The sequence below is a fragment of the Pocillopora verrucosa genome, chromosome 13 (assembly GCF_036669915.1).
Source record: "Pocillopora verrucosa isolate sample1 chromosome 13, ASM3666991v2, whole genome shotgun sequence".
In the NCBI taxonomy this organism is placed as follows: domain Eukaryota; kingdom Metazoa; phylum Cnidaria; class Anthozoa; order Scleractinia; family Pocilloporidae; genus Pocillopora; species Pocillopora verrucosa.
Genome location: NC_089324.1, coordinates 5,336,419 through 5,345,920, shown reverse-complemented (window position 1 = coordinate 5,345,920; position 9,502 = coordinate 5,336,419). Strand labels below are relative to the sequence as shown.

The 9,502-nt window shown below is 36.6% G+C and overlaps 1 protein-coding gene across 2 annotated transcripts; it reads left to right on the top strand.

The window, feature by feature from the left end:
• Positions 1–6,516, top strand: LOC136277866 (tripartite motif-containing 13-like). Of its 2 annotated transcripts, XM_066160641.1 has the most exons (4): positions 1–160; positions 2,104–2,221; positions 3,707–3,901; positions 4,544–6,516. In XM_066160641.1, exons 3-4 carry the CDS (start codon positions 3,716–3,718, stop codon positions 5,237–5,239), a joined length of 882 nt encoding a protein of 293 aa, XP_066016738.1. In that variant the 5' UTR covers positions 1–160; positions 2,104–2,221; positions 3,707–3,715; the 3' UTR covers positions 5,240–6,516. The 2 variants fall into 2 exon arrangements, with proteins under 2 accessions (XP_066016738.1, XP_066016739.1); XM_066160642.1 differs by lacking the exon at positions 2,104–2,221.
• The last annotated feature ends 2,986 nt before the right edge of the window (positions 6,517–9,502 follow it).

The following is a 9,502-nucleotide window of genomic DNA, read 5'->3' as shown; positions in this document are numbered from 1 at the left end:
ACTTCCTTCAGCACATCAGGATAAAAATACGCTTCTGGGGAAAAGGCCGGAAATTCTTAATAATTCACGCAATATAATGGGACATATCTGGACCCTGCTCTGTTTCTTGCAAGTCAGCTTTACCGAAAGGAGTTTATTGAGACAACGTGGACCAACGTAGGTGAGTTCGAGCGTTCAATATACGTTGCAACTAAGAAGAAAAGTCATACAAATTCATCTCCAGCCAACCAGATCAAGGAATTTTAGCTCAGATTTAATCACAAAATTTCAAAGCGATTAATATAACGATGATCCAACTTGAGATGTAAGATGGCAGAGATCTTCGATTATATTTATCTGCATTATATATCTAATATATTGTGGGGATAAGACCAACTACAAGAGAGAAGCAAACTTAACTCTCTGCTCAAACTCAAATGGAATTTAGGCGACACTCAACTCAAGCTCTAACTTTATCGTCCATGTCTTTCCTACGTCATGTTAAGGCAGTTGCAGAAGGTTAGATAAGAAGACGAAAATACAACGCATACGTTAATTATCAGTGAAGCATAAAACTTCCCTTTTAGCAAAACAGGAAATCAAGTACTTTGTATCACAACAAGATCAAAATGCATGGTTTGTGTCATGAAAACTTTTAACGTATACTTCGTTCGGGAGATGTCTTCTATCTTGCGATTTATAGCTTTAATTGACGCAATCAAATTTTCAGCGTCATGCATACTTTCACCGTTCTAAAGTGCTGCATTGTAATTACAGGTCGGATTGTAAACAAACTCTCTGGCGAAGAGAAATATTTTACATAAATTCGAATTTGATTAATATAAACTGATAGATTTAGATACTTATGTGATTCATAGGCTAAGCTAGCGGTTAGAACTGAAAATCTGTTAGGACTGTTGAATATGAAATGGTCCAACAGTCTGCCTAAACACCGCTACAAAAGTATGCAGATCGAATTTTGTTTGATCGACCAAAATATTTTGTCGGGTCGGTTTTCTTTGGCTAAGTTCAGCGATCAAACCCAAATAACTTTGAACTAAATGGCGTCTGAACACAGTATTTTAGAAGCTTGTTCAACATTTATCAATAGGAGTTTCAAATTCTGTAATTAAAAATCAATTTAAAATTATAAAAATTAAACGAACTTAATACGGAGGCGATGCTGACGAGACATTAGCGGCGTCTAAACATATACCATCGGCATTGAACTTCCTTTTCAGCAATTCAGGATTTAACAAAATAACCAAAGAAAACAAAACAGGAAGCACTTTACAGGCCATTCATTGATTTTCTAGCAATGACGTAAACCTATTATGACTACAGCTTTCCTCTCTATTGATCAGACTTTCGAGCGGAAACTGCCAAAAAATTTTGTCAACGCTCGGTTGATGATATGAAACAAGCTAAATTGCAGGTTTTGTGAGAGGAGGGATGAGTAGTTAGTGCTGTTGTAGAATTTCATAGTTAGCTCCTTTTGGGGAATCATGTCATTAAAAAGCAAGTCAGGCATCAGTATTGTTAAGTTAGTCGTGTTGGTATTAGGTTGCAGAAACTTTCAATACTGTGGTTGCAATAGATTTAGATACTTCTGTGATTTATAGGCTAAGCTAGCGGATAGCACCGAAAATCTGTTAGAACTTTTGAATGAAATGATCCAACAGTCTGCCTAAACACCGCTACAAAAGTACGCAGATCGAATTTTGTTTGATCGACCAAAATATTTTGTCGGGTCAGTTTTCTTTGGTTAAGTTCAGCGATCAAACCCAAATAATTTTGAACTAAATGGCGTCTGAAAACAATATTTTTAGAAGTTTGTTCAACATTTAAAAATCAATTAAATCAATCAATTAAAAATAATAAAAATTAAACGAACTTGATACGGAGGCGATGCTGACGTGACATTAGCGTCCAAACATTTACCACCAGCATTTAACTTCCTTTTCAGCAATTCAGGATTTAATAAAAAGGGAAATGATGATTTAACTAGAATATTTCTCTCGGTTGATATCTCGTTGAGTTCTCGTTGCAGTCGCCGTCCTGATGTTACATAAGGTCTGTTATTGTGTCACGGAAAAAAATAACCAGCCTGTTCCCTTCTTTCAGTGACTGAAGAGGTTACTTGCTAACTACCTAGCTGTAGGTAGACTCCTCTCTTTCCAGTCGGATTGATAATCGAGACTTTCGTCGTTACGGTTTACAAAACAGAGTCAAAGTGTTTTAGGTAAGTCTTGCCCATAATGCTAACTGAAATGCCTTGAACGTTAGAATTACACGAACTCCTGTCCACAGACTCTTTCAGTGGCAAACCTCTCAAAATTTAATTATAATGGGAGGGGAATAATTGAAAAGAAGAAATTATTAGGTAATTAGTTGGTTTGTTAAGGACACTAGCTAGAAGGCTCATTTTTATTTAATTGATTATTGATTAGTTTAATAATTTCAGAGTGACCCGAGATACGAACATAGTTAAAATGTTCATCTGTTTGTTTATATTTCTATTGGTTTTGTAATCGGAGTTTAGCGTCCCTGTAATCAGTTATTCGTAAATTTTTGAGTAGTCTTGGTGAACTTTCGTCGTTTCATTTTTTAAAGCGGGACCGATAGGTGGGTTTCTTGGTAACTTTGTTTGTCTGGGTTTAGTTTTCCAGCATTGGGCGAAAGTATACAGACAGATAATTTGTTGTATTGCTGATTTTCAATTGATTCGAGTTTTAAATGCCAAATTGTATCGGATGCAAGAGAACGCTCACCACTTAGATTGGAACGATGGGCTGTTAACGAGCCAGCAAATTCTTGTAATTTTTGTACCGAAACTTTTGTATTTTAACGTAGTTTGTATTGGTTTATGTGTATTGTTCATTGTCATTTTAATCTCGTTATTGGCGTTAAGCTCAGTTTTTTACACGTGATTTCTGATTACGTATTTTCAACATTTCATTAGATTGATAGAACTTCGCATGTTAAATTAATATTACATATACAGTATTACATACACAGAGCACTGGTCTACCCTCTCTAAAACTGTATCCTTCTTCTCGCGCGTCAGGCCACTTCGCGCGAAGTAAGGTGATCTTTCTGCCAATACCAATATCGAGCCCAGGGTCATTTTGGTTCTTTCTGTTAGCAGTATGGTCGCCAAATTATTTCAATTGGAAATTTTTTTTTCTCGCAAAAAAGATATAGCGTCACCTTCTGTAGTTACTGTGATTAAGATGAGGGATGAAAACATAGGTGAACGCAGTAAACGTGTTAATTCTTCACCGTATTTTCATAGAGGGCGAATGTCTTGTATCCTGATCACTAGTAAAATGATCATGTGAAATCAGGGAAATATCTCATTGCAGAAGAAAAATGATTCGATCGACCCGTATTTCCCAAATGAAACACAAACTAGACACGTTTTTTGTGTGTTTGCTGTATTTTGGTCACCTAGGTTTGCCCATGTGGCTTTTATCTTTGTTTTAGCTCTGGATGCAGCTGAAGAAAAAGTTCTGTTATTTAGCTTGCAAGCCCCCTGTTTATGTTTTCCAAGAAAGGCAACATTGAATTAACCTAGAGCTTGTCAGCGGTATTCTATGACGAATTGCAATTGCATTAAAAGCCAAAAAAACGCGAAGGTTTCTTGGGTTGTTTCTCTATGACCCAAACATAAAAGCTTTTTTAATGCCTAATGAATGAGTTATGAATAAATGTTTTCTTTCAAAAGCTGATATAGATGATGACCACTTCGAAGGACGATTTAGAAGAACATCTTGAATGCTCAATTTGCCTCGAAAAGTTTACGGAGCCAAAAGTGTTGACCTGTCAACACATCTTCTGCAAACAATGCCTGGAAGGACTGGTGACTCGAGTCCGCAAACGATACATTATCAGGTGTCCTATATGCAGCGAAAAAAGTCAGGTATGAAACCAGAAATTATTTAGGGAAACGGACCTTTAATGGCCAATTGACGTTGAATCGTATTGCATAACAAAAAGCCAGGAAATCAGGTCCATATTGTGCAACAATATTAATATGCAAAACTTTAAAATTGAACAATCCCTTTTAGGCACTGCACACCAAGAAACTATAAAATGACGATCCGAATAAATAAGGGGGGAGGGGGGGTTAGTTTCATTGAGACCTCTGTCAATATGTGGGTGGTATTGAGATGCCTCATCTTTTTCTCCAAGATAATTTCAAAATGATTATGGCCCTCCTTTGTGGTTTGAAACATTTTTCCTTTACTGTTTGCGCACGATAGTTAATGTACACTTTTAAATAAGTAGTTATCTACTTTCTGCAGTAAGTTGATTTAGGAGAGTTTGACTACGTATCTCATTTTAATAACGTGTAATGGGTCTCAACAAGACGTTCCACAAATTTTTATCGAATATTTACAAAGCTGTTGCGCACAACAAGGTCTAAACGAAATCCTCAAGGGGCTTGCAGAAGAAGCGCACAATTCGCCTTTCAGCCTTTTAATTAATAACAAAATATTATTCTCTTTTCCTTTCCATTCACTGACATGCCTAAATTAGTCTAGCTTCCTTTTCTCCTCAGGTACTCAATGGCGATGTCGCAAACCTTCCGTCCAACTACCTTATAAATCATCTGCTGGATCTCAGACGCACAAATTCCAAGCCCTTTTGTAATAAACACGAGGACGAAATCCTCAAGCTCTTTTGCCTGAATTGCCAACAGTTGATTTGTCGAGACTGCGCTTTAATTGATCATCGCAATCACAAGTACAACTTTGCTAAAGATGTATTTCCCGCTGAGAAAGAAAAGATAGTAAATGCCATGCTGGAATCAAAAGAAAAAGTCCTTGCTTTACAAGGATCTATGGGTGCTTTTGAGGAGCAGAAAAAGAGTCTGGATCAAAACGCGCGAGAGGTCGACCAGAAAATTGACGACTTCTTTAATAAAGTAATTCAGTTCCTAAAAGGAGAAAAGCAACGCATGAAGGATGAACTTAAAGGAGCAGTAAAGACCCAGAAGGAAAAAATTCATGCAGAGTTGAGTTATTTCGAAGCTTCACTCGAGTATGCAAGCAGTAGACTTGAGGTTATAGAACACCTCCTGGCTAAAGTAAGCGACGAAGATGCCCTATTGGCAAAGAACGATATGCTAAAACAACTCAGTGATATTAACTGTGTTTTGCCCCATTTACAGCCAACCCCTCAGACGATATATGACTTTGGGGCCGATGACATGTTGGATGTGATTAATAAAATGGAAGTTATTTCTTTGCATTAAACAGTGGTACACATTTACGAGGGTGGTAAATGGTTTACACGTGTCGCGTGATTAAGGCCAAAGTCAATATGTAACCATTTTAAAGAAAGGTGAGCGTGATTCGTGAATTTATTAACCAGCGTGAGACGTGATCATTGCCTCCTTAAATATATGCCACCCGTGAAATCCTCAAGAGGAAGACAGATTTTAGGTTTTCCTTTTTTTATTCATGTGCGTGATGCGTGAATTTTTCTGAAAATCCGTGCATGAAATGGGATCAGCACAACCTTTTTGCCACCCTCATTTAAAGTATTTTATCTGTCAATTAACATAGTGTTTCATTTTCAACTATAAGGATCCAAATATCATCATGTTTTCCGTTGCCGCTCGCATTAATTTTTTTATAAAAGCAATATTTCGGTGCCTAAAACAGCGGTGCACATAGTTGCCACATTCAATGTTATTTCATGTGAAACTGTAAGAATCGAAATACCATTTATATGTACTTACTGTCTGTCAAATTAAATGTTTAGCGGTACCTGTAGTTTATCACATTATAGACTGTCTCATTTCTAACTTTAAGGATTAAATTCCCTTTTATATATTTCCTATTATCAATCACATGTTATGCAAGCAATATTTAATGATATTTCTCGTGTGTGTTTAAATATGTTGTATCGCTGAATATGAAGAGTGTGCATCTGCGCGCTTCTAAGCAAACAAAGTTGGGTTTCAATTTCTCGTAAATTGTATGGTATTAAACACGTTAAAAATAATCATAAGTAGACTACGATAAAAAAGGTGTTTTTTTTTAATTAGTTGCATTAATTATAGTTTTGAGCTCAGCCCTACATAGCACAGATATGCTTAGGACAAAGACGGAGTGTTTTCACCTGATCCCGTCAAGGGCGTAGCTAGAGGTGGGGGTCCAAGGGTGCCCATGACCCCCTTTTTGTAAGTTTTTTTTTGTCACACCAAGTCAACAGTCAACATGACAGTTTGGTGATTACTCGCTGATTGACGAGGTATAACCCACTTTTCAAAAAATGCTGCCCCTCGAATACAGTTTAGGCACTACTTTCTTAAAATAACAATACACTTCACTGTAAAATATGGAGTTATATATATCAGCATGAATCGTATATATTTCCATTTTTATCGCTGTCTTCGTTATTTTAAGGTATGACTATTTGTAAATATGAATACTAAATTGAATATACATTTTGTTTCAGAGGATACTATGTAATCCAGTGAGACAAAACACTAAAAATTGCTCTCGAAACAAATTTAGAGCCCAAAAAGCCAGACTGTGGAAAAAAGATTAGACATTTAAAAAAAAGGCTGCATCTCGTCTGGCCCTTTCTTTCTTTCACTCTCACGTCACAACTTTTGTTCAAACGGGACTACAAAGCTCGTTAAGGTATCGATCATGACCCTTTCCCAAGACTGATGAGAAACCTAGGAAGCGCTCCATGGCTGAGATGATGCTAAAAGTTATGTAGGGAAAGTGTGGTCAGCGCCAGCAGGCAATCCCTTGGGTATTCCGTAATTTGTGAGCGCAGCGGACTAGTGAGATGTCGAGTTGAACACAAGAGAAATGCTAACACCAAAGCCACTGAATACGTAACTTGCGATTTTTCTTTTAGTATATTGGTTTCTTCCTCCTCTAGGAAAGTTTGAACCTCACTGCCTGTTAGCAATACAGATTTTTTAGTGTTTTAGCCGCCATAATTCGAGGAAGCTCCGACAAACAACTTGTATTGAGAATCGTAAAGGCTTTTCCGTTCATTCATCAACCTGACCGAGTGGCACCAAATGCGAGTGACGTGTCAGCAGCTGATTGGGTATATCAACACACGTGCAAAAATACGATATTTTTTCACGTGTGCTGTTATGGCTTTTCTCAGGGCCGGAAGTTTAAAAGATAATTTGGTTTCATCAGCTGAGTTGATGATGTAAATTGGCCACCGTAAAAGTTCATAAAACTGACGTTTTGAGCGTTTACCCCTCGTCAGAGCGAATTGAAGAATATTAGATTGCTTGGAGTTCACTTCAAAAAGGGCATTAGTTTCAAATATTTCATTTGTTATTATTATTCATTTTAATATTGAAATTGTGAATATCGGGAATAATATTATTTTTGGCAAAAGTAACGCTTACCTGTGCGATACCATTCGACCCAAGTATAGATGAATTTTGATTGTCATTAAAGTTACCTTCGTTACGTTGCAAGAAATGGAAATGCACTTTCGTTGTTGTTGTTTTATTTTTCTGCTTTCCATTCGGTACCACTCTTTACACAAGGACCCCTAATTTCGACCTCCATGCCGTGTTTTACCTAATGCGATAAAAAAAGCTTACAAAGGGGAAGGGGGGGAGGGCACGAACACCCCACAGCCCTTGGGTTATGTGTCTTTTGGGTTTTCGAGGGAGATGGAAAGGACAACCTTACAAGAAAAAGAAGGAAAAGATGGAAGGTGAAAGAAGTTTATAATCGAAATCTTAAGACTTTTCCTTCTGAATTTTTTTTGGAAGGATGTCTGATATGCTTAATATCCATGTGACGTACAGCGAAACGAAGAAACTCACATCCTGTCAAAAAGGAATACGTTTTCGGGAATTTCGTGATTGATTCAAAAAAAGACTTATCTGTTACAGGCGAGGGGATCACATTCAAGAAACACGATGAAGATATGCTGATATTTCGCAAACATCAATGAATTGTCACGTTCAGTTGAAAACTGTGAAATTTACTATTTTAAGGAAGGAAAGAAAGACCACTGATTTGTACATTGAGATCTTAATCGTGCAGGCTAATTTCTTCGTTGTTTTTGCTTTATTATCATTTTTTCGGAACTTATGAAATTGTGATCAGTTTGCCCATAATTTTTTAATTACCTGTGTGCAACTGATTTTCTTCGGATGTTAGCTTTATTTAAGGAAGGCTTCTGAAATTTTAGTGCCAGCTTAAAGGAGATGATTCAGTAAAGAAAAATAATAATTCTAGAAAGATCATATTTAATTGGTTATTGATCATAAAATATGAAGAGATTTTGTAAATTAGGTGTATTTCATCCGCTTATTCCTTTTCATTTTATCCGCTTATTCCTTTTCAATTGCTAAATAGAATGTTGAAATCCCAGAACTCGATCAGAACATTCGCCTGGTTTCGCGAATAGTTTATGATGCTTAAACTGATGACAGGAATGACTTAAAAGTTTTTCATTTACCACTGCAGGTTAAAATATTTCAGATTTTAGATTCAAACTCTGTTTAATTCATTCATTGCCCAAATTTTCTCATGGCATATGCACTTAGAAAAGTGAATCTCGATGATGGCTTTTTTTACATGTATTCAAAGCAACATTCATGAAAATTTTAATCCCAAAAAATTCGTTTTTTGGGTAGTTCAGTCCTTTTTCTGCAACACTGTCAGCAAAGGTTTATTTTTGTTTCATTTGGTCTCTTTGTATGTTTTAATCTTTTGTTTTGATGTCACTCATTTGAAGTAGAGCGTTCACAGCGATGAAGGATGTTTCCTTCATCAAGCGTTTGACTCAGAAAAAAGAACATTGCATTTGGATTAAAATTCATCATGATTTCAAGAGGGAAGGAATACGTTTTTCCCTTAAGAAATAAGTTGACATGTTCTGGGTTGAGCCTGTAGAGGTAAGGGCGAAGTTATATTTCAGGAGGCGAACTATAAAAGGTTTAGACGGTGAACTTGCAAATAAGTCAATTGCCCAAGGATTTTCAAGACACTTATGATAAAAAGCTAAACGAGAAGAAAACCACTACTTGCTACTCCACATACATAACTGCTATACATACATAACTGCTATACATAACTAGCTCATACTTTTCGTGAGAGTAACAAACCTCTAAATGTATCAAAAACTTGAGACATTTCCTCTGCCGTGATGAGGTACATTCGTACGTTCGGTAATTACAATGTCCTTCTTTGAATCATTTGCAACACTTTCTCAGACATAGGTAACCACATTATACGAACACTTTTAGGTACACGTTCCCTTCATATTTGTCCACAAAATAAAATCCAAACACAAAATATCTGGATTTGGTCGAGCGTGAAAGCTTAGCTCCAGTAGGCTAATGCTAATACCCTCAGAACCAGCTTTGCCATCACAGGTGAGTGAAAGATTGCCCCCGTCCATATCGATTAATGACGTGACTTTGCAAATGGCCTTAAAGTAAAATTTCGCTATATTAGAAGTTAAAACTGACTTCACCATGTAAAAGAGGAAAAAAAATCAAGGTAAAAAC